Source organism: Aptenodytes patagonicus, chromosome 2 (genome assembly GCF_965638725.1).
Source record: "Aptenodytes patagonicus chromosome 2, bAptPat1.pri.cur, whole genome shotgun sequence".
NCBI lineage: Eukaryota > Metazoa > Chordata > Aves > Sphenisciformes > Spheniscidae > Aptenodytes > Aptenodytes patagonicus.
This window is the reverse complement of record NC_134950.1, coordinates 78,246,862-78,269,470: the sequence shown is the minus strand read 5'-3', so window position 1 is coordinate 78,269,470 and position 22,609 is coordinate 78,246,862. Positions and strand designations below refer to the sequence as shown.

The 22,609-nt window shown below is 40.9% G+C and overlaps 1 protein-coding gene across 6 annotated transcripts in view; it reads right to left on the bottom strand.

The window, feature by feature from the left end:
* GRB10 (growth factor receptor bound protein 10) overlaps positions 1-22,609 on the bottom strand; it is a 148,598-nt gene that overhangs the window by 104,343 nt on the left and 21,646 nt on the right. For 3 of the 6 annotated variants that reach the window (XR_012994654.1, XM_076330276.1, XM_076330279.1), the window contains exon 2: positions 8,185-8,282. Coding sequence is in view for 4 of the 6 variants with exons in the window: in XM_076330276.1 (XP_076186391.1) it covers positions 8,185-8,235 (51 nt within the window). In the remaining 2 variants the exon portion in view is untranslated. Of the gene's footprint in view, positions 1-8,184; positions 8,283-11,642; positions 11,685-17,581; positions 17,651-22,609 lie in introns of those variants that run through there. The other 3 variants (XM_076330277.1, XM_076330278.1, XM_076330280.1) reach the window with 3 other exon arrangements.

Sequence of the window (22,609 nt, the reverse complement as noted above, 5' to 3'; positions counted from 1 at the left end):
CATGCTCCAAAACCACTGGCTGTTTCCGAGGGCTTGTCTTTTCATTGTAGAGGCTAGAATTTCAAATATGCACACTGGTCTTACCAGTACGCAAGCCAAAGCTATCTTAAAATAGCAGTAAAGCCTGAAAGCTTTGCTGGGCATTTGTGTTCTACCTTTGATTGCTTGTTGTTCTTTCAAAACCAGAAAGAAAAACACTGTGTCTTAATGCCTCAGATGAAAATATCAATACTATCTGGCATAAAAGACCATTAATACCAATAATCTGGCCATTTCTACATGAAGTATTCTTGAAGGCTGATCAATTTGTTAAAATTCCATCCTGAAAAAGCAAAGCCAATCCTTGAAGAACAAAGTCCTTGTTCTATGCCGCACTCTGCATCCCACACCTCCACAAAGGGAATGTGCCTGCAACGCTAGGAATGAAAGATACACCTGAAAAGTGGCAGAGTTTTGTGGGAACCTAGGGAGACCTTTTAAAGGAGTATTTTAGACTGCATTATATTAGTAACTGAAAGAAAAATTCTTAGAGGATGCAAAAGAAGCAGGTGAAAATCCTTTTCAGTCATAGCTAGTGCTAGGTGGACTTGATATATTCATCCCTAGCTTTACAAAGTAAGTGGCACATCCACCACCGAAGCCATGGTGACTTCAGGCTATCCATTCTTGTTTGAATCAGCAGCTTCAGTTCAGGATTCAGCTGCAGCATTATGACTAGATGGCCTGCAAATGTAGAAACAAAATGATCCCTGCCATGAGACATCACATTAACAATAAAGTTTAGAAACTGTACCCACAGTTTCTTTTTAGAAACAGAGAAAGTCTCCTCTCAGAGTTGATCACACTTAAACAAATTCATGCAGAATCATAGGATTTTGGTTGTGGGGTGGTTGTTTGGGGGTTTTTTTCCTCCTCCTTTTTTAACTTAAAAAAGGAGGTCATAAGTGCATATGAAATACTGTCCTTCCTTTGATCAAACAGTCTCCCTTTAGACTGTGTAAGGCAAGAAAATCTACTGGGCATAACTTTTAGCAAGGTCTGTATCTAAATATATTTCTTGGAAATACTTAAGTATAAGACAACATTATATCTCCAGTCTTTTCCAAGGATAGAAAAGGCCTGTCTGAGCCAACTGGCATGGACAGCAACGCTAAGAATTATCCAAGCCACAGCACTTTCTTGAAAAGTGACAGCTCCAAATGCACAGCAATCTTACCTTCCTCTTAAAAAACAAAATAATCTTCTCCAGTGGTTATTTACTCATATGTAGAGCACAGAACATCTGTAGGAGAAAGGTTCATTAAAAACACACACCTCCAAACTATCACTAAGATAACTCCAGTTGACTATAACAAAGCCAATTTAAAAAAAATATACTTCCATTCTCTTATATTTCAGGTTTCTATTCTTTCACATTTACACAGACGTTTGAAGTACGAAGCTGTCTTAGGACAGGTACATCAACTTCTCTCATCTGTTAAGTGAGAGCTGTTACTAACATGAAAACACTCATACTGGTAGTTCTCCAAAATAACCAGTTGGTAAACAGCTTGGTAAATATTTACTCATTTGGAAGAGATCCCATTCATAAGAAAAAAATATGCAGGATTTAGTTTGGTGCTACAGTCTTCTAAACTGATTGTTACCATTACTTCAGAATGGTCTCATGAAGTTTTGTGAGAAAAACACCAGAAAGTGGCCTGTTTTTATCAACGTGGGTGTTTTTATAATCTGGAAGTGGCATCTAAGAAGTTGGACGCAAGTCAGAACCTAAAGAGATCCATTGCTTTTGATTTTCACAGGATCACTGAATGATTGAGGTTGGAAGGGACCTCTGGAGGTCATCTGGTCCATCCCCCTGCTCAAGCAGGGCCACCTACAGCCGGTTGCCTGCGACCATGTCCAGGTGGCTTTGGAGTATCTCCAAGGATGGAGATTCCACCACCTCTCTTGGCAACCTGTGCCAGCGCTCGGTCACCCTCACGGCAAAGGAGTGTTGCCCGATGTTCAGAGGGAACCTCCTGTGTTTCAGTTTGTGCCCATTGCCTCTGGTCCTGCCACTGGGCACCACTGAAAAGAACCTGGCTCTGTCCTCTTTGCACCCTCCTTTCAGGTATTTATTATACATTCGTAAGAGAAGGCTGAGGGGGGATCTTAAGTAGTAAACTGTAGATTTAAACATGTCCCTTGATTCAGCTCTAGTTTTCATACATGTTTAAGAAACTGCTTGTCTATAATGACATAACAAGATTAAAAGATAGGTTCAGTCTACTGTTTAAGCATAAGCATGAAACCATATTAACAGGAAGATGCAAAATTAAGCTTCTTTACTTGTCATTTCCTCACCTGATTTGCAACATCTACGTTGTTTCCTTACCACTGTTAGTAGTAATGTAAGTAGTAAATGGTATGATTGACCATTACAGTGCTTTGAGTCTTTTTTTTTTTTGGTGGGTTGAAAAATCTTATATAATTGAAAAATGTAGACCTAGCCACTTGAAATTTCTTGCTCACATTCACCTTCAAAAAAGACTTTATGTTTTGCCAACCAACTTCTGTGTAAATTAGAATACAAAAGTAGAAGTGCAAACAGTTAAGAACAGACTTTCAACTGGAATTGCAGAAAGGTAAACTGGTACAGCAAAAAAAGTAATTGATGGGTATTTCTTGTAAGAAGGGAAACTAATCAATTATGTAAAAGCTTAGTATGAGATACAAATTTCTTTGACATTATTTTACTTCATATACAATATTCTGATGACACACGATAGTGGGGGCAATTGCACTTCCAATGGCCTCAAGAGGTAAGCACCACACCTATTTTAATGTTAGTGAAAACAGCTGCTTCTGGGACAATTTTTTAAACAGAGTTCTTTCCAAGAAAAATAGACAGAGGCTAGAAATCCAGCTCCAGTTGCTCTTCAAGAAAAACTACCAAGCAGCATCAACTCTATCTGTAAAAGACATTTGCAGTCTGCACTCAGGGAGACAGATTTCGTAACTTCATATTGGAGGCAACATGTCTTGTAAAAAAATTCACTAATGTTCTCACTGCTTTGTACTTCATGTCTGCTGCAGTCCGTCAACCCTCTATACCACATACATGTAAACTGTTAAACAAGAGCATCATCAACAAAGTATCTGTTGACTGACACCATATTTCACAAATCTGATTACTTTCTGCATTGGCAGTAGCAACATTTCAGCTTCATTTCTTCATACAATATGTAGAATGACGCAATACAATAACGCCTCTGGTGTTTTTTCACTCAGCTATGCCCAAGGACTTTGAAAGCCTGCTTGTGCACTCTGGTCCTTCCATATTGCCCCATTAGCATAAAAAACCCAAACTCCAGGCCAAATTCTATACAAGCAGCATCCTTGTACATTTAAGCCTAATGAGACTAAATTAAGCCACCATTTATTTTTAATCTTAAAAATCGTGTATTGGGTTTGTGTGGCAATGTTTTGGTAGTGGACGCGGGAGGGGGGGGCTGCAGCAGTGGCTTCTGTGAGAAGCTGCTAGAAGCTTCCCCCATGTCCGACAGAGCCAATGCCAGCCGCCTCTAAGACAGACCTGCCACTGGCCAAGCTCATCAGCAACGGTGGTAGCACCTTTGGGATAACATATTTAAGGGGGGGGGAAAAACTGTGGTGGAACAACAGCAGTGGAGAGAGGAGTGAGAATATGTGAGAAAAACAACTCTGCAGACACCAAGGTCAGTGAAGAAGGAGGGGGAGGAGGTGCTCCAGGCGCCGGAGCAGAGATTCCCCCGCAGCCTGTGGTGAAGACCATGGTGAGGCAGGCTGTCCCCCTTGTAGCCCATGGAGGTCCACAGTGGAGCAGATATCCACCTGCAGCCCGTGGAGGACCCCATGCCAGAGCAGGTGGATGCCCAAAGGAGGCTGAGACCCTGTGGGAAGCCCGCACTGGAGCAGGCTCCTGGCAGGACCTGTGAACCCCGTGGGGAGAGGAGCCCACACTGGAGCAGGTTTGCTGGCAGGACTTGTGACCCCGTGGGGGACCCATGCTGGAGCAGTCTGTTCCTGAAGGACTGCACCCTGTGGAAGGGACCCACGCTGGAGCAGTTTGTGAAGAGCTGCAGCCTGTGGGAAGGACCCATGTTGGAGAAGTTCATGGAGGATTGTCTGCTGTGGGAGGGACCCCATGCTGGAGCAGGGGAAGAATGTGAGGAGTCTTCCCTCTGAGAAGGAAGGAACGGCAGAGACAACATGTGATGAGCTGACTGTAACCCCCATTCCCCTTCCCCCTGCACTGCTCCGGGGGGAGGAGGTAGAGAAAATCAGGATTGAAGTTGAGCCCAGGGAGGGGGGGTGGGGGGGGGAAGTGGGGGAGGTGTTTTAAGATTTGGTTTCATTTCTCATTACCCAATTAAAATCAGAGTAGGTAATAAATTAAATTAATTTTCCCCAAGTCGAGTCCGTTTTGCCCATGATGGTAATGGGTGAGTGATCTCTCCCTGTCCTTATCTTGACCCACGAGCCTTTCGTTATATTCCCTTTCCCCTGTCCAGCTGAGGAGGGGAGTGATAGAGCACCTGGCATCCAGCCAAGATCAACCCACCACAAATCATAAGAAAGATCTCCACAACTGTCAATAGCTAAGTGAATGAAGATTTTCAGTGTCAGGCAGACAGTGAGGGCCAAAACATAGGTCTTGACAGCCCTTCCCACATAGGTTTTCAGTCTACTTGGACACAAATTCTGCAATTGATTTTTTTCATGCTGTGTTTTTTAGGACAAGAGACATTTTATTCACGCAAACACAGCAGCATGTATACCTATATCAGACTGTTCAATTCCAAAGTGGCAGAGATAAGACTAAGTCACATAGAAGGCATCTGGATTTCATAGGGATGAGGATTATGGCATCCACCAACGTAACTCTGAATTAGAGATATAAGCATCTTCATTTTTATTTTTCTGCTAAAACCACCCAGTCAAAGCAAACAACCCCTGAAAAGGTAAAAAGAAGTCTCCTGAAAACCCCCACTCACCAAGACGAAGCACCCTAGGAAAACAAGTATAACCTCAATATGCCATGGACTTGGATCAGACTACCTCCAAAGATGTCTAACTTACTATATCACTTTATGGAAAAAAAAAAAAAGGGTCAAGGCTGCTATACTAAAAGCTGGAGAACCTGTGCCTAGCTGTTGCTCCAGCTGAACGCAAAGAACTGTGACTGTTGTAGTGGCGGCAGTACATCATCTTCACACCCACAAATCTGACATTTTTAAAAGGAGGCTTTTATTATAGTAGCAAGCCTCTAACTGATTAATTCCCTTACGTATTTACTTCCCTACTCTTGAAGTGCATAAAGCTTCTCAAGTATGATATGCAATATTCTGCTCTCTCATCTGGTCAAGAGGACTATTAGCAATACTGAAATTCACAGCTCTGTACACGTAGGAGAAAGCAATTTCCATTTTCTCCCTATTTTGTGACCAAGTGTTTGTAGTGCCTTTTATGCCAAGTTAGATGATGACTATGATGTGAACAAGTCCTTTCTCTAGTATGAATTCAGCTCTCTGAAAACAAACTCTATTAATTATTAATAATTAATGCATGCCTGCATCTTGGTTATGAGAAAATAAACAGAAGGCAGAAAGTAGAAGATGACCAGAACATGCCCGCATGCCCAGAATTTTATCTTCAGAAGCTGAGAAAAAAAACCCATCCTTTTCTACAAGTTTCAGTGACATAAGTAACAATTCATGCATCAAAGGGTTAAAGAACTAAATCTCCCCCAAGAGTTCAAGTCACTGTGCATAAATACTGTTGTGACTACAGATTGCAAAAGAACGGAAACACAGTAAATCATCCCATTTTTTCTGAGAAATTCTGGGACTATGTTCTGAATTTCCAGGAACAGCAGACAAACACTGCCAATTCTCACTGCTAGATTTTTATTGAAGAGTTCGAAAATTTGGAAAGGGCTCCTGAAAGCCACTAAAAGGTAGTATTGATTTTTTTTTCTACAAAGCTAGAGATTATTTCTAGGAGAATGCACTCAGTGTGACTGGTTTATGTGCTAACTCCTGAGAAAGTTTAAAAAAAAGAAAAAAAAAAGAAGGCTCTTAAACAAGACCTGAAAGCAGCAAACATTGCAAACAAAGAACCCAGTAAGAAAATCGGATATCTATACCTTGCCCGTTCTCCCCGAAAACAGAAAAAGGAGGGGTAAAGGGGGGTTGGCAACAAGGCATCCTAAAGGATATTCTGTAGTGCATATTCACTTATCCAGGTTCTCATTTCTCTTGTTGTCTGCTTTGAATGTAATCCCAAACTCCAACACGTCAATTTATTCTAAACACTGAAGTTAAGCATTAAGTTCCCAACCTTGGGGACTCTGGAAGAATGTTCTCTATAGCCTTCCATTCATATTAAGTCAGAAAATGTACTGAAAAAAATAGAATACGTCTTCACACTCTAATCTAGAGCATATTTAGTTTAACCTTCTTTCAGCCCTTTACCAACACAATACTGGCACTGTAGCCAAATTTGAAAGACAAGTTGATGAAAGCTTCTAAGTCAGATTTAGTAAGGGTGGAAAAACAGATGTTCAGGGTTTTTTTAAGGTGAACTTCACTTCTGACAGAAGGCATAGTAGTTGTGAATGGGCTTCCAAAGCTAGTCTTTAAACCAGTTACAAGCACTTAGGATAGTTAACACACGGTAAGCTATGACCAAAAATAATTAATTAACAGGGAGTCATTTTCCACCATCTTAAGTCACCCATGTTGCTGTGACACTTCTAGTCTGTTGACTGCCCCAGACTAAAGCAGATTATTTACAGGGTTTGTAAGAGCAAGGGGAAGTACCAAGAAAAATTCACATTCTTACTGCTTATGAACGACTAAAGACTATCTTAATGAGAAAGTTTGACATCCAGTAAAGAATTTGCAGCTCAAAAATTACTGCCTACAGCGTCAAGTTTCTCTTACATAGCCCTCCTCTCCCTCAGCTTCGCATCATGACTCAGATGATGCTCTGAATTGGAAGCATAATTTCACAGTGCATCAAAATTATGAAGTCCAGGCACATCTATTCACATATGATTTTAAAATCATAGATCCAAGTATAGTAACAGATTTTCAGGACACCCAATTTCTCAAAGTTCATTCTATTTTTATAGCTGCAAAACCAGTTATAAAGGAACTGTTATGTTTTTCCGTTATCAGGAAAAGCATTCAGGTACATTCAACTGACAAATCAGCATATACTAACATCAGGCTTTTAACTAATTTGCAGTTTCCTGTTGGGGAAAAAAGTGTAAGCTGGCATATTACAGAACAGATGTATAAATCCTACAGAGGTTTGTTGGGAATTTTTGTTGTTGTTTTTGTTTGGTTTTTTGCTTTTCTTTCAAATGAGTAGCATGACTGTAGTAATCACTACTAGTAATGTTTCTCTTGGGAGAAAGAGAAGAAGGCTTCAATGTCATATGATATTCTGTTTAATCGTTTGTGTATCTGCAGGGCCCAAAATCATAACTGAATCCTTAGGGTGGTAAGCACACTCTGAAAACAAAGAGAAAAAAAAAGGGCAAAAACCAGGTCATGCCCAAAATAACAAATTTGTAGTTCCATAAAAAATACAAAGCATGCATTATGCCAACCACAACTGCCTGGGGGGGGGGGGGAAAGAGAACTTTTAAGTGCATTTTTGCCTAGCACCTTTGAATTGAGCTGAGGGTTTGGGGTTTTTTTTAATATATTCTTTGTAATATGCCATATTGGCTGCTCAGATACAGCATAATGATTCAATAAACACAGGATCTAACCAAGTGTAAAAATCTCTGCCTTTGTTCCAACAAATATAGCATTCAGCAAACATTGATACTTTTTGGTGCAAGGCATTTCACTGGTATTGTAGCTTGCCATTTGTTGTGGAAACAAGTGCCTTCTCCCAAATATGAACTAGCTATTTTGAGGACAGGTATCAAATCTTAATCAGTATATATTAGCGACCCCTTTTTTTCTGCAGCAGGTTTTGAATACAGGATGCTAACAGAGGCTCTGTTCCCAAACATTAGCAAAACTCAGAGAATTGCCAGACAGCTATTAGCAGTTTGATGAAAAGTTTGAATGCACAATCAATCACTGGCACACAGCAATATGATGCTACAAGCTGACAGGAACATGCAGTTTCATAACTTACTATCCGATAAGGAAGATGTAAAAAGGAGTCTGGGCAGCCAGCTAAAGCCATTTGTTCCTTCAAATTTTCTTCAAATTACATCTACTGCTTCACAGGACCTGCAGAGTACAAACAAACTGTCAGAAACCATACTGAAGACATTTCATCAACTTATTATTGAAAACAGTTGGAGGGGGAAGACCGAGAAGAGCAAGATGAGGTGACGAGGATTTGCATCAACTTGGAGTAGCAAATCTGCACATTTGCTGTCTGTAGCCTAGAAAACACGTTCAACCTGATATTTCATTCAAAAGCCCAACATAACTATTCTCAGGCTGGATGGCTCCTCCTTTATTTCCACAGTCCAGGCAAGAAGGAAAGCCTCTCTTCACACCTAGACTCTAACCGTTTGAAGATTGGCTCTCACCAACTGAGGCTATGTTTTCAATTGTGGAAAGAAAACATTGAAATCTGGGAGTTAATTAAGATGACAGCCACTTATCATAGAATCATTTAGGTTGGAAAAGACCCATAAGATCGAGATCATTATGCGGCATTAGCTTTCAACACCTAATTACACAACTTCCTCCCTTTACCCTTTCCCGCCTCCCTTTTCTCTCACAGCTTTATTCTCATGCAATATATCAAATAGGGTGTCCCATGCAAATCTGCATTCAAGTCTTGCATTTCCTCTTCTGAGTGACTATTAGCAGCAACTTTGCAAGGGGAGGAGTGTTTCTTTTAAGCATCACTGCCATGATCAGATCGCGCTTGAAAAGAAATCTACTGCAAACTTATTTAGAGGTGCATATGGGTAAAGAACTAAAAATGCAAGAGAGAAGGCAGTATTAATCCAATGTTAAGAAAGTGATTTTAACTGCTGCTTCACAACAAAGGAAACAAAACTAAACAAATGCATATAAACATATAAAGCACTATTTGCTGGTCCCAGCATTTCTCCCAACCAGTGGCATTCAGCTGGAGACATCCCTGCAGCATAAGACAAGTGATGCCACCTCCAAGCAGATGAAAAAAGGGTGAGTGGGGGAGAGAGAGCAGACCACAAAGCAGAGCCAGAACTTTTACTCCTACCACAAGCAAGCTCCTGTCTTATTCACTGTTAATTATCAATTATGTGTTCAAAACAAGAGTGAGTTTTAAACAGGTTACCCACTGCTCTCTAGTAGGCATGAACTGTCACCAAACCAGAGCTCCCAGCAAGATTTATGTGACAGTTAAGTCACAGACAAGCTTAAAAGTCATCTTGGGAAAACTGCTCCTGGAGGAGTTGCAGCCTATGGTCCACATAAACCATGCACTCATTGAGGAAGCTTTATTTTATCTAGCTCCAGAAAAAGTTTGGCTGAGGTATGGTAGCCTCCTCCTCTATCAGAAAGGCAGGTAAACTCCTGGGAACTTCTTTCCAGGAAGGAGTTACTGGGCTTCTGCAGTTTTCCTGAGGTAGTAGCTTTCTGGGGTCAATTCATATAGCCAATTACCTTGGCAGGAAACTGGTTTTGGCAACGGCAAGTTTGAAAATCTATTTAACCCAATATGCATAAATCAAGTTGTTTATTCTAGATACTTTTTTCCATAGCATTTACTTAAGTTTAAAACAAAAGTCTTACAGGATTCACATGGTGGGGGGGAGGGCAGGGGAAAAAGACCACCTCAAACATCTAACTCTGTAGGCATGATATCCAGCTTGTACTGTTGCTAGTCTTTAAACATATAAAGAGTGGTCTACAGCCATCTAACTCACAATCCACACCTAAAAGTTTACAGTCAGTTTTTAAGAGCAATCTGAGGATTTAATTTTCAGGGCAAGATTTGCCTCATTCACCTAGTTTGTTCTGGGAGAATTAAGCACAGATTTATGGAAATCCCTTTTATCTTGGCTGATGTATGCAAAAAAAAAAAGAAGCTTTTCACTTTGGGGAGTACAGTTTTCTGTAAGTACATCTCAAGTGAAGTTAGGCAAGCCACTGGAGTAGATGTTCTGAAGTTGGTACAATGCATCAAGAACAAAGAGAACCATATTATTAGCCTGTAAAGCCACAAATTAAAGAAAGTCTAGGTAAAGGGATAAGGGAAAAGAATTCAGCCTTGCATTGCAACAGTTCTATGTTTATCATCACTTCAGTATTTAGAGAACAGGAAAATGCATGACTGCTGTAAATTTAACTGTAGGTTATTTAGGAATGAATATCAAAATACTGGCCTTTTGATGTTTCAGCAAAAGGCACCGATTCACTTATAGCAAGATAGATTAAATATGTTCCTAAACAATACCAGACCAATTTGTCTACTCTAGGGCGTGCTGCAGTTTATGCCACAGCCCCATTACGCCAATGGAAGATCATCAATTACCTCGAACAATAGTTGGAGTCAAGACTGCATAATTTATCAAGAGCCATTTGCTTCACTGCTACATTCTTGAGTATTCATCTGTTAACACCGCAGAAACAGAGGAAAGCAATAATCTCTAGATGATATCATTCCTAGTCAGTCATACATTAACACTGATTTAATATCGCATCTCTTTTCTCTGTCTAAAAGCAGTTTATCAAAGTAGTCCTACCCTAGGAATACAAAAAGCCTTTGCTCACCTTTAAGATCTAAGGCCCTGTTGTACCACATCACTGAGTAATAAATTTAACAGGGACAGAACTCTATACCAATTCATGTGTTCAGCAGATTTAAAATGAAAAATAAATCAACTTTTTCTTTGCCATTGTCTTTAAACATGATTTTTAGCATGTCAGTTCTCTTCAGAGACTGTAACTGCACACAGACTTACATGTTCTTTCCATGCAAGTTAAATATCTCTTTGCAATTTGTGCTGTTTAAGTGCCAAGTTACTGCCCTTTTCCTAAGCGCCTTAGATGGGGGAGTGAAACTCCAAAGGATTGTAAATAGAAAACGAGCTATGTAGTCAATCACTGTTACAAAACTCAGGACATTCAGTGGCGAGAACAACTGTTGTGCAGCATCGAGCCAGACAGCCTGCGCACATTCAAAACCAAGCAACTTCACATGCTTCTACTGGCTTAAGAGGTCTTCCTTGGACAGAGTCCCTGAAAGAAGGACAGTCACGATAAACCAAGTTTCAAAGGTCGTAAGATTCCGTTTTGGTATGATATTCTCTAGCCTAAAGAATAGTCTATTGTGAGGCATAGCTTTGACATCTCGGTCTCTCAAAAGTGTTAAACCAACTCACATCATCTAAACAAAGACTGATATTCATCCCGCATGGAAAACGTTGCGGATACGAATCCTGGAGATTACCGCTGCTCTGAACGATTTGTTTCTAGTCACGATCAAGTTACCCACCTAACCAGTAGATGAAGTTATCTATTAACGGCAAATTAAGCCTGTCACCAGGTATGCTTTTTGATTTATCACTTGCTCTCTACATATTCCCAGCAGAAGAAACGGTATCTCACCCAGCACTCTGGAAGCACAGACAGCCTACGCACCTACAGATACTGCGGTAGGAAGATGGCAGGGGTATGGTCACTCTGCCAATTCAGGAAGTTTTCCAGGTTCTACATGTGCCATCTGTCAAAGTCTCTAAATTCAAGAGAAAAATAATTTTTAAAACGCAATCACTTGCAGATTAGTTAGGAAAGGGGGGGGGGGGGGGGAGGAGATTTTAACCTGGCAGAGTTGCAAGACAAGCTCCAGAGCTCTTGCAAACTGGAGTTATGCTCTTTTATGAAAGGTAACTTAACAAATTTGTTGAGTACTATTCCCTTTCAAGTCCTGGGTATTTAATTATTTTTCTTCTGTAATGTTCTGTTTTCTGTAACTGAACTACTATGGAAGAGGGAGGGGGAAAAAAGCTTCAATATAGCCTTAAATTTTGACCTCCCTGAAAACCTTTCTCTAAGACCTCAGGTTTAACATACAGGTTAAAAATCTTTCCCTCTCTTTTACGTATCTTTTACTCTCTCAGACATTCGGTGTCACTACTTCATTTCTCCCCACACTATAGCATAAAGCTTAGCAGACCAAACCTGGATTTTTACAAGAAGTTAGAACAAAGTCTTAAAACAACTGAGTTCATACAATATCCTCCTCTAAGTCACCTTCAGGACTATCTGGGTCAACTCTACTGTACTTACAATTTAACATCTTGAAGAGCCAGGAAAAAAGACCCTGTCTTGTTGGTCCACACAAAGAGCAATCTGCAAGATCTCTTCAGATGGCTTCAAGATAAGGTAGTTAAATGGAGGCATCTAGCAACCTTCTACACCAACACAGGGCATGAGGACACATACACTTTACTTTCTTACTAGTCTACTCCTATTGCCATAGTTACAGTGGAAATAAGATTTGGATATGAGCAGCATGAGGCATGCCAGTGAATTTTCTGTGTTTGAAAGACCTGACCACTAACATTGTCCCCAGCTGCCATTTAACACGTGGGACACAGATGTGCTTTTCCATGCAAGAACAAGATCCACACAAGAAGGAAGCCTGACCACGTGGGCTGGAAAGAAAGTGCTGCCAGATCCCGTAGCTGGCTGGACCAAGGAGACTAGATCCTGAAGCACCCTTGGCAGCACATGTGTTTGCCACCAGATTCCATCATAGCTTTAGCAATCAGTACATATAAGGATTTCTAAAGCAATTTCCCCTCTTTTGGTGGCGGTTTCAGGTAGAGACCGTGTCAGTTTACAAGACTGAGGATGCCCTCCACCCCCAAGGTGATCATTTGGTCAGCAGGACTCAAAGGTTCCTTAGTGCAGGCTGGCAAACAAATACAACCAAAAGACTCTGACTTCAAACTACTACTAGCAAGGAACAACACAGAGGACTGGATTTATCCTTTTACTTTCCACTTCTCCATTTTGCTCACTCCAAAAGCATGCTTGCTTCTCTCCCCAGCTCTGAATGTCATTCCCCACACCCAGTCTCTCCCGTTTTCTCACAATGAAAACCAATACTTGGGCAACTCCCCTTCAAACAAGTTATTTCGCCTGATGCTCCAGAACACCTCCCCAAACACTCCAACCGCAAAGGATGCAATGACATTATCCTTGATATCCTGATGGCCTACTGAGATTAATAGCAGATAATATTTAAGAGTACTTGCAGATTTCCCGATTTCTTTCTACTTCCCTTGCACAAGTTGGCACGTGCACACACATTTTGTTACACATATGTACCCAAAAGGCATTTGCAAGTCTATGATATAGAGCAACTGCCTAACTAGAGTAATACTTTGAACATATCTTTGAAAACAAAGCATTGTTCTAGTTAAAATTTCAAGTGAGTGTTGCACACTAAAATGAAAAGCACTGTTCAAAATATAAATCATCAATCAAAAGCACTTCAGTTACGTCCAAACACTCCCACGATTCCATACTAAAAAATCTGGTCTTATAAAAAAAGGAATATAATTCTCTTTGCCATTCTTAATTGCAAAGCTGTTAGTCTAAATATTACACCTTGTAAAGGAAGCCATTTGCCATTGTAATTTTGCCAAAAAATGAAGAATCTTGGCAACAGCAATTTAGGCTTTTGAAAGCCAAAACAGATACATACTTCAGAAGCAGCACAGAAGAGCTGATGCCATCCCACTTTAAGTCTTGCCAAATAAAATCAAATAAAATACATGCAGTTCAGCAATTTTTGGTTTCCTGAAGCTGCCTAAAATCCTGAAAAGGCTCCTCAAGACTCATAGCCAGTGAATTCATGTTCACCTCCTGACAGGGCAGCTTTACTGACAGCAAGGATAAAAAGTCCTTGGAGAAAAACAGTTACTTTGCACCTTGCCCATTTAAGTAAGGATTTTTTCCCTTGTACCTGAAGGAAGTATTCCAGTTTAAAAAACAAACCTATAACAAAGTTTGGAAATATTTATGAAACTCTGCAGTTTCACTATCTCCCTTGATCACCCAATCACCCAAAATCCTCTTCTGCTTCTTAATAGCTAAATCCATAGCTTTGAAGCAGGAACTTTGACAACTAAACAGACTGTACCCAAGTCTAAACAAAATGTTAATTAGACAGAAACTAAAGAACTGTGTAGCATACAGTACCCAATCTCATCAGCAAGCCATATGGAGAAGTAGGGCAGGTCCATAGATGCACAACTGGGACAAGAGATGCATAGTGAGGCAGCCCAAGGACAACTTCAGCTGAAGATGCCATGACTAACGGTCTCCGATTTTGTATATACACTTTGTCACTATATTCTTCGCTTCCAGAGAATTGAAAAATACTGCCTCTATCCAATGTGTTGTCATTTTCTCCCCCCCCCCCCCCAATCTAGTTACATTTCTCATAACACAGAATCCAAGATTTTGTAATTTTGGGAAGCGGTCTAAATAATTATTTCCTTCTGTTATTTTAGGCTTTTATTATCCAACCTGAAGACTCAGAGTGAAGTTATACAACAGTTAAAATAATTTAATAGCTAGTTACTGCCAAGAACAGGACAGACATCCAACTCTCTTCATCAGCCCTTGCTCTGCTTTCTTCCTCCACTTCCTCCCAGCAACTTCATGGCACTCCCTCCTTCTCCCCCTTTTGTGCCATGTATGGCCCTTAATGAGTTCAGCTTGCAAAAAAAAACAACCACCACAGTTTTGTGTTGTGTTAACTAACTCATTTGTATTGCTGGGTTAGTTTTCTGCTAAGGAAGCAAGTGCAATAAACTTACATCTGACAAGCAGTTCAGCTAGCACAATGTGAATGGCAGGAGAGCATGAGCAAGAGGGGAAGGGAACAGGATCACCCCTTTCCAGTGGCAGCAAACTATTACATTGGCCGAGGCAACCTGTGAACTTTCGTTTTCTTTGTTTACTGCCATTAGGAGCTGGCAACACTTTCCTACTGCACGTCCATGAGAATTACTGCTTTCCAGGCATCTCACAGAAGATAAACGTTTGGGTAAGTCTCCAAACAAAATATAAAGTTGCATTTTCTAGAAGGCATTTACTTTCCCATTGTGATACCGACTCAACTAAAGTCTGCTTTTGCTGCATACTTACCAAAGCATTGCTTTTTGCATCCAACACACTAATAAGCATCTATCCTTTCAACCTGCCACTGGTGTGAATGGTCCTTCCCCCTACACAGGGGTGGGATTTGAAAGCCAGTGGCTCTAGACCCCCAACTCAGAGACTAAACTACACACGAGACATTTTTCTACCTAAGTCCTATAGAAACAGAACAAGTTCACAGGCTCTGTACAATGCATTTTTTTTTTTAAAAAAAGTCAGATCGTTACAGATTCTGGTTGAAACCACAGCTTAATTTACGTGCCTACCCCTAAGCATTACACTGGAAAGATTTACCCAACTCACTCAACTTCCCTTTACTAAGGTGACAAGATGGTAGGATGCTCCCCATAGCTGTAACTTTTACAGCCTCCTGACAACAGAAGTTAGGAAAGCAAATAGTTGAAACATACATATGCAGGTGTGACAGAGGGACTCTCAAATCATAGAATAGCAACCTACAGAACCTATACCCTGTTCCTGGCTTCTGTTCCCTCATTTCTCTGCAACACTCCTTCATTTTGGAGGAGAATCTTCCAGAGCATGCAGAAGCCTTTCCTACCCTTCTGACTGATGCAAAAGACGAAGATACATAAAAAAAAAAAATAGATCACTTTTTGTTCTTTGTTTATCACATGACCTACTGATCAGTTTAAGCATTTTAAGTCTGTTTCATCCAAATGATCCCTTCATCAATCATTACGGTTATTCACAGCCTATTTTTCTTTGCTTGAATGCTTTTTACAAGGAAGTTTCCTTCTAGGTAAGATTTATGCAGGGGGCTCAGTAAAGCTTCTCACCAAACCTGCTAGTTTTTCTAACACAGTACTGGCTACAGAGTGCTGACCGTAAGACTGACCTCAAAACCAAAACCCATGCTCATGCACAGAAATCTATAGACAGATATGTATCAATACCATCCACATTCTTCCCTAGGTCTCTCCTGACCTCCAAAGTTTTCAGGTGGGTCAAAATACGTTTCCTGGATTTAAAAAACCATCATTGTGGAGCAAGGATGTTAGACCGGTTTTTCATTTTGATGATTTACAGGGCTTAATACCAATAGTTAACACAGTAAGTGTACATGTGTCACTTGCTGTTCTCTTAGTACAAGATTTTTTTGAAGAGTTATTAACTAGGATTATCAAAAGCTTTTATTTAGACAGCAAGGTTCATGTTTTTACAGCAAATCAATTGACAGAGGCTTTTACAGTTATCTATAATTTATGTTAGTGAATAAGCACTAGTTTATTTACATTGTCTAATACCATATAAACGGTTGAAGCTGGAGGGCAAGTTAAGACATTTCAATTCAAACAGCATGCTACTCACTAAGATGAGATACCGTAAGAGGTACACTTAAGTGCACAGGTTATTTTCAATATACCTCTTGTTCGCACAGTTAGAATACTCAAAAGAAAGCCTTTCTGCTTAGCCTCTGGAAAAATTACGTACTGTGAGCAGAGACTCATTCCCCAATATCAACAGTACGTTAATTCACACACACCCCCAAAGAATTTTGTAATGACATATTCCCAAATATGGTTTATTCTAAAGAATTCAACTGTTCAAACAATTAAGATAAAGACACCATAAATCAGCTGAAATGCGGCAAAGGAGTAAGTAATAGTAGTGAGTAGTAAAAATAAACAAGCAAACCCTTTTTACCTCTCATGCACAGCAGGGTAGGAGTTACCATAGTATTGCTGGGAGGCGATAACTCATTAAAGCCACGAGTAACTCAACCATGTTGAGCCCTGGACTACATCAACCCCAAGCAAGCAGATGATGGCCAACTCTGCTTCTAGTTGCAAAGAGTGCAAGGAGGCAATTCCAGCAAGTACTGTGTTGCTCTTGAGACAAACAGAAAGTCTTATTGTATTCAAGAAGGATATAGTAAAGAAGTGCAAGAAGCACAAAGGATAACCCAAATAAAACTAAAGCGATACACACACCCTTGATTGACTGGAACATAAAAATTGTACCAATCCAGCTTGGAGTACACAATTTGGAGACTGCACTCATTCACTCCTATGCAATGAAGCACCAGCAGTGCCAGAGTATACTCAATCGCAAAAAACTACTTGCAGTTTTAACATACTGATGTCACAGATGCCTCATGTATTTTAACACTACCTTACTAACAAATCACAACAATCTCTTCTTAGAGCAAAGAGACCATTTTGTAATCTCAGATGCATTTGCTGGTATTATGCAACACGCAAGCTCCAAATCCACGGGTGGCTTACAGTTAGCAGCAGACAATCAGTGCTGCAGCAGCACCTAGCTGACTTTCAGGACACAACTAAAGTGTTACTGGTGTTCTATTCTTGAATACGGGCTGGAAATTTCTAAAAAATAAAATAAAATAAAAAGGAGATAGGAAATGCAAAAGTCTTTCTTACCCCCTTATGCTTTTCAGGCCTTGAAGAACAGTTTCAAGCTGACATCTCAAAAGCAAGTATGTTGACCTACTTGCAAATACACCACCCTGGGACAAACAGGGCATAGCTTTTCCAACTAAGTGTAAACAAAACAGAAAATAAACTTACATAATAGGTTAATATTTTGTAGAAGGGTTAATGTGTTAATGTTCAACAGAAAGCTAGAGTCTGGCCAACTGATCACATGTTCCATGTGCATTAGTGTACATCTATTTATTGCTACTAACTTGCACCTGCAGAGAGAGGAAGAAAGACTATTCCTTCCTTTGATCCTGAAGGTCACAAGGTGACTGAAATCCCAGCATAATGAAAACTCTGGTGAGGTTGCAAGTGTCACAGCTTCCATCAACCCTTTCAAAAGGCAGTGTTGGAAAGCACAGGAAAGAAAACTGAGGTAATACCACCCAGGCTTCATAGACTATGTCAACTTAATTAGAATGGTATTTTGGCAGCACCCAAAGATTACATATCGAAGGCTGGGTAGCAGGCCAAATACTTGACTTAACTAAAATATTTTGCCAAGCCACCTACATTAAGAGCTACTTCCCTTTTCTTTCAGGGTGCCATAAAGAAAATCTGTTGTTTCAGGCCTTGTAAGACTATTTAACAGAGGCATGAAACAGTGAACATCACCAGCACTGAAGGTTAACTAGATGTGTTAAATGAGAAACATCCCTAGTTAACCTTCAGACTACAGAGCAGCTGAAGGGGAACATTTGTTCTCAAAGGGTGTAGGCTCCAGATGCAGCCAAAGTGCCTTTCTTACATACTGATGTATTTTAACCCACAAAATGCCTGTACTCCGAGCCCGGAACCCACACACAGGTCCCATCTACATTCTCCCACCCCCAAGATTGTCCAGCTGGTACTGGCAGCAGTAGAAAGGAGGGAGAAGTCAGCACATAAGCGTCCCCATACACAACATGGTTTTATAGGCCTGCAGTACATTGCCCACAGAAACAAATCAACATCCAGGCTATGTCCGGAGCTGACCACAACTCTGTTACAGGATAGGAAGAAAGTCACATACCCTACGTGGTGGTATGTGTACAGGGTAGAGAGGAAATGTACGGCCCTGCACTGTCACGTCAGTCAGTGAGGAGAAACAGGCACTCCTTACATGCAATTCATCTCACTCCATGGCAGCTATCTAGAAGAGGTCAGAGAAAGCTGGGGTTAGGACTAAATGATCTCAAGAGGCCCCTTCCAACCTACACGATTCAGTGAAGCACATAATTGGAGCGCCTGGTTCTCTCCATTGACTATAAAGGGAATTCAGAAAACTGGCTCAGATGTAGACATCCACGACCTAGACACTCAAAAACCACTGGGGAGGGATTCCTCTGGTTTACAGCACTGTAACTTCAAACTCCCAGCACTTCTGGACAAGACTGACAATCATGCTGGACCAGTCCCACAGTATCCCCAGACTTTTAGTCTCTGTACTGCAGAAGTTGATCCTGACAAAGCTGCAGCTTCTGCCAGCAACTTTTAGGGTTTAATTTCACTCTGAGTGTGTGTGTACATATACATATATTATACACACACTTACATAAGTGTATGTGAACTCAGTAAGTAGATGAAGAGCTTCTTTAGCAGCAGCACAGATGCAAAAGATAATCCCTTCAGCCGACATGGCAGAATTCAGTGTTGTGAATGCTCCACCTCACAAAAAATTAAAAAAAAATTCTAGCTCAGTTCTCTTTCCTGAATTTCCTTTGCTGTTTGAGGCAGAGATTCTGTTCATGCTTTGCTCTTCAGAAAAGTTCTCTCCCCTCCCAAAATGCACTGCAGTGTAATAAAACAAAAGATTTATCAAAAAAGCAGCAGATAAGCTCTCTTGCAAAAGCCTCTCTGAATATCAGAAATTTGAAATTTCCAATTGCTACTCTTAATTGATGAAATAACAATTCAAAAGAGTTTCTTTTTTGTTCCTTTGTATTTTGATCTATAAAAACACTCACTCATCATTAACACAATCAATTTGACAGATGCATCAGAAAAGTCTCGATTTTCATTTCAGCCCCACTAATCAGCAGTACTACTTTATTAAAACTCAGTTCTGCATGAATACATGGCTTCATGCAACTGCCTGCTTTAGACAGATACTTACTACAGGCTTTCATGCTACTTCCTGTCATTGGAAGAGGGCAAACATTTCCTTCACCTAAGGCTCTGATCCTTACAGATCTCGGAGCTTGTAATGTCCCCCCCTCCTTCAAATGGGCAGCAGTATCACAGAATTTGCCACCGATGTCTGATACTCTCTCCTCTTTATGGTATTGTTGGTCTTCGGTAAGTTACACTATGGCTTGGAAACCATCACAGTTGTTTTCTGCAACATCTTTGCCTATGCATCTTTTCTAGTCCGACAACTCATATAAGTCGATAGCCTAAAATAAGCAGCAGAATTTTCATGAGGACTGTCTCATTAAACTAAATGAGAACCTCTTCATTATACAAAACCAAAAAGCTTCCCTCCAAAACACAAGACAGAAGCAGAAGTTTATTGAAGCTAGATGACTCAAGAGCCAGGTTTGAGAAGGCTAATTCACAGGGAAGAAGCGCTCTTCTCCGTGGCAGGGGAAGACATCCATGGTTCCCAGAGAAGCTCCCAGTTGTAAGCCTCCCCAGCGTTGTCTCCTGAACTACAGGCATATCCTCATGCCCTGTTCCTGCTGAAGTGCAACAGCACGTTGCCCAATACAGCACTCTGGTCAGTCTCAGTGGGACTAATCAGAATGGCAAAGCAAGTAGCAGGAATAATATGGACATAATTTTTCCTACAACTGCAAGTAGCAGCACTGGCCAGAAAAGATCTTGCAGCTAGAGTAAAGAAATGCAGGGTAGCAGAAAACCGCTACCAACAGATGGGGAAGTAGAAACAGAGCAAACCAAGGAACAACACACCTGAATTTCTCCCACAGTCTGAGGGATAGAGAGACATGCCTGTTTTCTACCAGACTTGAATGATAGATCCCTAACAGTCTTTTGATACAGATCTCTGTCTAGCAGGTTAAGCCTTTTAAGGTTTAATGCCTCATGAGATACGTTTTTAAATGCAGAAAAAAGCCTTAGAAAGAGCAGAATCGCTCCATTTTTGCACCAAGTCAGAACACAAACCTCTCCCTCTGTAAAGACCATGTGTGCCAAGAAGGACTAGGCTCCAGCTCCCAGCACTTGAGCAGCACTGAAGTTTTCGTTTTCTGGAAGGAAGGTACAACATGTCTGCAGAGCAAATGATCAAAGTTAAGAAATCACTCTGTATAGTCAGACAAAATTAAGTAAGTATGCGATTCCCACTTACTGGAAACCTCCCTGGTATCCAGCGACAGGATGCGTGGGAATGGTTCAAAGCTGCATCAGGGGAGGTTCAGACTAGCTATTAGGAAACATCTTCCTTTAACAAGAGGCAGTCAAACACTGGAATAGGCTTCCTAGAGAGGTGGTCGATGTCCCAAGCCTGTCAGTGTTTAAGAGGCATTTGGACAATGCCCTTAACAATATGCTTTAACCTTTGCTCAGCCCTGAGTGATCAGGCAGTTGGACTAGATGACCACTGTAGGTCCCTTCCAACTCAAACTGTTCTATTCCATTCATAGGAGAATATTCCTTTATACCAAAATGGCTTTATCTGAATGAGTGCTCCTAAAGTGAAGTTCAGGACATTCTCTGCAATTTGTAAATTTTTCCTGATATATTAGGAAAAGGTCCACATGCATTATAAGTCAGTTATTTCCAGTGCTGCCTCAACACCTACTTCTAGAAACGTCCACCTCAGAACACACTCAGGTGCTCTCTTGCCATCAAGTTTATGGGAAAAAGTCGGTTGAGACACAGTAGATTACCCCTCAACAACCCTATTCCGTCTCAAAGCAAGAGTAAAACCAGTTAGAGTCAACAGCAGTTTAGGAAAACCGGTTTTATTTGACATTGAAACAGACTGGGAAGTTCAGGGGGGTCAACTGCCATGCCTGAGGTGAAGGGCTGACTACATCCCATGTCCACCTTGGGAGCCACCTGACCACCACTGCCATAGCAAGGGTCACAGTGCCCCAAATTCTATACAGGATTCCCAATTCTCATCCTGCAACCTCAGTTTCAGCATGTAGCTCTTGGCCAAACCACTACCTGCACCGACCACTGGTCATTCACATTGGTCGGCAAGGGACCGGTTAACAGCATGAATTTCACAAGCCCGCAATTGCAAAACAGATATGAGCAAGTACTCTGTTGGCAATTAGAGCTCCAGCTTTATTTTATTTATTTTAGTAAAAGAGCAGATGTTGCAGTTATTCGAAGGTTTTCACAACCTTAATTGTTGACCTTAATTGTTGTTAATCTTTCCCATGAAGTGGAGACAGACAGACGCCACCCATATTTTGTGAAGAAGATAGTGTCCTGCAGGGTATGAGTAATAAAAGACAGTATTGTCTGCCTTCTCCCTCCTATGTGAAATACAAGGGTATTGGGATTGGCCGGCAGCATGGAAGAAAAAGAACGAACAAATGACTCAGCTGGGGGTTTTGGGGGGTTTGTTTTTTTTTTTTTTTGAGGATAAATCTGCTACAGGATTGCGCCGTGACACCGAGATTTCTTTCCCTTCCCCAGGAGCAGGTGAAGCTTCCAAGTGCCAGCTAAGGAAGCGCCGTATTTAGACTTCATGACGCCTGAAACAGCTGATACACAAAGCACCCTGTCCACCTCATTGAGCATCACTCAGGCTGTAGTATTAAGAAGCGAAGTGTTGAGTTTCACAGGGCAGTATTAGGTTTCATAAACAAGTTCTCAGACTGAACAAGAAAGCAGCATTTCATGATGTGCTAGGAACATTGCAAAAGATACACGAGAGCTTCCCTTTTGCTAGTGGGAGGCTTGCCTGAGACTTCTTGCTCAGGCGTGGAAATTTTGTATTCATCTTTTTGCTGCAGAACTTGGAGACTAAGTTTTCTAACCAAGAAGTACATTCCTCTGACTTTGTTCTGCCAA